We start from the raw sequence: 3,901 nt of genomic DNA, 5'->3' as shown, positions 1-3,901 counted from the left end.
TGCTACAATCTAATATGCATATATATATATGCATTAACATTTCCTGGAAAACTAATACATATTCAAACTGTTTCCCCGAAATGTTTTACATATTTTTCCACCTCCTCATGCACACGTACTGCCACCTTGAGGGTCTTCTCAGAGGGCCTTCTGATGAAGGCTCAAAGTCTTTGTCCACATAAACTTTCAACCTGGGGTCTCTTGTACATGCGCAGTTCATTTCTACTGATTTTAAAACTTCTTATCCTAGTGTTCTGGAACACACCATCCTGTTCTCTAGCTAAAGGAAACTTTTATCTTCCTTTGCAGTGCTTGTTTACCATTGTCCAAGGTTATTTATGACTACCCTTATGGTTTTACATCCCCTAGTCTAAACTTCCAGACCACAATTATGTAGCAACTAGGTATTACCCTACCTTTTACATATGTTAGCACATTGTACAAAGGTTAGTGAACCCCTGTCAGCTCACAAAGTTGACCAGTCTTTTATTCTTTTAACCCTTACATATCGCTCACCTGGTGGTATTAACATGGAGTAATTGTTCCCATTTACTTTTTGCAGGCCCGCCAAGCAGCCCCTTGTGTGCTCTTTTTTGATGAGCTAGACTCCATTGCAAAGGCTCGAGGTGGGAATATCGGAGATGGTGGTGGTGCTGCAGATCGTGTCATCAACCAGATCCTGACAGAGATGGATGGCATGTCCACCAAGAAAAACGTCTTCATCATTGGTGCCACCAACAGGCCAGACATCATTGACCCAGCCATCTTGCGCCCTGGCCGCCTGGATCAACTCTTCTACATCCCCCTGCCTGATGAGAAGTCCCGGGTTGCTATTCTTAAGGCCAACCTGAGGAAATCACCAGTTGCCAAGGTAGGATCCGCACCCTGACTGTGTCTGACTTGGGTTTGCTGTGTGCTGCACATGTTCCTCGCAAGCTGGTAATAGAGCAGAGGGCTGGTAACTGCTCCACACAGTACAGAGCTGGGAAGCCTTCAGTTCCTGAAGGATGGAAATGAAGAGGTAGGGGGAGGCTTGAGCTCTGAGACTAGGTATCAAGAAAGCTAGGTGTTGGTGTGTAAGCACAGCAGGTCTTTATCGCATAGTAGAGTTCTGCCCACAGTGTGGGAATAGGAAGGCATGTTATGGCAAGGTGGAAAAAATTCTTGTACTCTGAAAGAAAAGTAAATGTAGAAAACAGGGGTGGGAAATGGAAATTGAAGAGGAACTATTGCAGTTAATTGTTGCTGAACTCTCATAGGCAAGAGCGATGTCCCTTGCCTGAGGAGCAGGCAATAATGCAACTGATAGCTAATCAGAGAAAAGCAGATGTGAAGTGAGAGCTCAAGCTATTTTATGCCAAGCTTACCTTTTTAGGTGCTGTTGGGAAGGAAAGCTTCAAAGGAGGTTGCAGTACTACTCCCTCAGTTGAGGGGGAGGAGGAGGTTGGTTGTCTTGGTCTGCCTGTGCCCCATCTCCATTTCCAGTCTGACTGTTTCATTTGACTCCTCATGTTGAGACCTGAACAAATCATATCCTAAATCCACAAGTCAACCTTCCTCTTCTTGAGGGTGAACAGTGCAGAGGTACTCTCCCCCTCTACTCTGCTCTTGTGAGACCCCACCTGGAGTACTGTGTTCAGCTCTGGGGCCCCCAAAGTAAGAAGGATATGGACCTGTTGGAGCAAGTCCAGAGGAGGGCCGTGAAGATGATCAGAGGGCTGGAGCACCTCCCACATGAGGACAGGCTGAGAGAGCTGGGGTTATTTAGCCTGGAGAAGAGAAGGTTCCAAGGAGGACTTGAAGTACTGGAAGGCCACTATAAGGGGGCCTACAGGAAAGATGGGGAGAGACTCCTTACAAGGGCATGTAGTGATAGGACCAAGGGGTAATGGCTTTAAACTGAAAGAGGGTAGATTTAGATGAGATATTAGGAAGAAATTCTTTACTGTGAGGGTGGTGAGACACTGGCACAGGTTGCCCAGAGAAGTTGTGGATGCCCCCTCCCTGGACTTGAACACACAAGGCCAGGTTGGATGTGGCTTTGAGCAATCTGGTCTAATGGAAGATGTTGCTGCCCATGGCAGGGGGGTTGGAACTAGATGAGCTTTAAGGTCCCTTCCAACCCAAACTATTCTGTGATTAACAGCTGCTTCGCAGGGTCTTGCTGGTTGTGTGGGGAGTGTGGCCTGCCTTTATATGTGGTTAACTTTTCCCAAAAACGAGAACCTTAAAGGCTCATCTCTTCAAAAATTGGCCCAAGTTTTAAGGCAGTACCTTGATACCATGGGATCTAAAGACACCTCTTTGTCACCTGAGGGTGTAAAGGACAGGCCTCTCTTGGTTGGTTGGTTTGTTTGTTTTCACTAGGATGTCGACCTGGATTTCCTAGCTAAGATGACCAATGGCTTTTCGGGGGCTGACCTGACAGAAATTTGCCAGCGTGCCTGCAAACTGGCCATCCGTGAGTCTATTGAGAGTGAGATCAGGCGAGAACGAGAGAGGCAGACCAATCCTTCCGCCATGGTGAGTAGGGCACTCCTGAGCTTTCCCCACTCGTGAGACAGGCAGCCCACCTCATCCCGTGGGTGAGGCAGGATGCATTCCTCTCCATAATCCTTGGATGGGGATGATTGGGCTCTCATCACAGAGTATGGAGCTTGGAGCAATTTGTTCTCATTTTGTGGGAGAACAAGGCCCTCCTGGGGTGCCTTATTGTCAGCATTGCTCAGAAGGCCCCTGCTGCAGCTGTGACTAAGTCTACCAGTGTCCCTCTCCAGCCCCTACTTGGGCAGGTATTGGAGCATACTGGCTGGAGGGAGGCTGTGGGTGGTTGTTGGGCCGTGGAGCTTGTGCATGCAGCTCACCTGGGCCCTCTGTCCTGCTACAGGAAGTGGAGGAGGATGACCCAGTTCCTGAGATACGCAGGGATCACTTTGAGGAGGCCATGCGCTTTGCTCGACGCTCTGTCAGTGACAATGACATCAGGAAATACGAGATGTTTGCGCAGACTCTACAGCAGAGCCGTGGCTTTGGCAGTTTCAGGTAACTGTGGGGGAGTGGGACAAGGGTGGTGTGGCTCAGCCAGCCCCAGAACAGAGCACTGAGGCAGCTTTCTGCTGGATTCTGGATAAAAAAAATTCCCTCATCCACATTTTTCCATTCTCCCCAGTGTGTACGGTAGCCAGCTGAGTATGTGGCAGGCGTAGGCTGTGCTGCAGCTCAGTTGTAGCTGCTCTGTTTAGTGCTCCTGAAGTCCCATCAACCTTCTTTTCCTTTAACACGAGCAACATCTATCAGCCATATAAGCCTTTTGTGTGACCTGCCGTAAGGCTTCATCCCCTTTCTCCTCCCTGTCGTACTTGGCACCAGGGTATTGGTATGGAGGGAGGAGATCGTGCTGAGCTATGAGGAGTATTTTGAACAGTGTCTCTTCTCTCCCCTTCTGCACCACTGCATGCAGGTTCCCATCAGGTAACCAGGGTGGTGCTGGTCCGAGCCAAGGCACAGGAGGTGGCAGCGGGGGCAACGTGTACAGTGAAGACAATGACGATGATCTCTACGGTTAACTCACTATCCTCTGTGGACCAAAGTCCACATCAGACCGTGTTGTACAGGAAAAAAATCCAGTGTTCAGTGGACTCTGCTTCTTCATTCCTCAATCAGAACAGTGTAGCTGTACGTCAGACTTTTTCTGTGGGGAATCACTTGGGAGGCAGACAGTGAATTAACGAGGAGGGGAACTGACTTAATTTCTGAGAAATCTCTGTTCTAGTTTGTGGCAGAATCAGCAGCTTTAGCAAAGAGTACAATGTTAGCCTGTATTAAAAAAAATATCCCACAGTAATAATAATAATAAAAAAAAATTGCTGTTGTCATTTAACCCCAGCCAGAAACTAAAGTA

The 3,901-nt window shown here is 48.2% G+C and overlaps 1 protein-coding gene across 1 annotated transcript; it reads left to right on the top strand.

Annotated features, from left to right (window-relative positions):
• Window positions 1–529: 529 nt before the first annotated feature.
• Window positions 530–3,638, top strand: LOC129783078 (transitional endoplasmic reticulum ATPase-like; the record flags this gene model as incomplete). Its single annotated transcript, XM_055792736.1, has 4 exons — window positions 530–871; window positions 2,368–2,523; window positions 2,888–3,042; window positions 3,461–3,638. Coding segments are annotated over 4 exons (759 nt in total), but the record flags the coding sequence as incomplete, so codon positions are not given.
• Window positions 3,639–3,901: the final 263 nt, after the last annotated feature.

The sequence above is a fragment of the Falco peregrinus genome, chromosome W (assembly GCF_023634155.1).
Source record: "Falco peregrinus isolate bFalPer1 chromosome W, bFalPer1.pri, whole genome shotgun sequence".
In the NCBI taxonomy this organism is placed as follows: domain Eukaryota; kingdom Metazoa; phylum Chordata; class Aves; order Falconiformes; family Falconidae; genus Falco; species Falco peregrinus.
The sequence above is the reverse complement of the archived record's forward strand: the minus strand, read 5'-3'. Positions and strand labels throughout refer to the sequence as shown.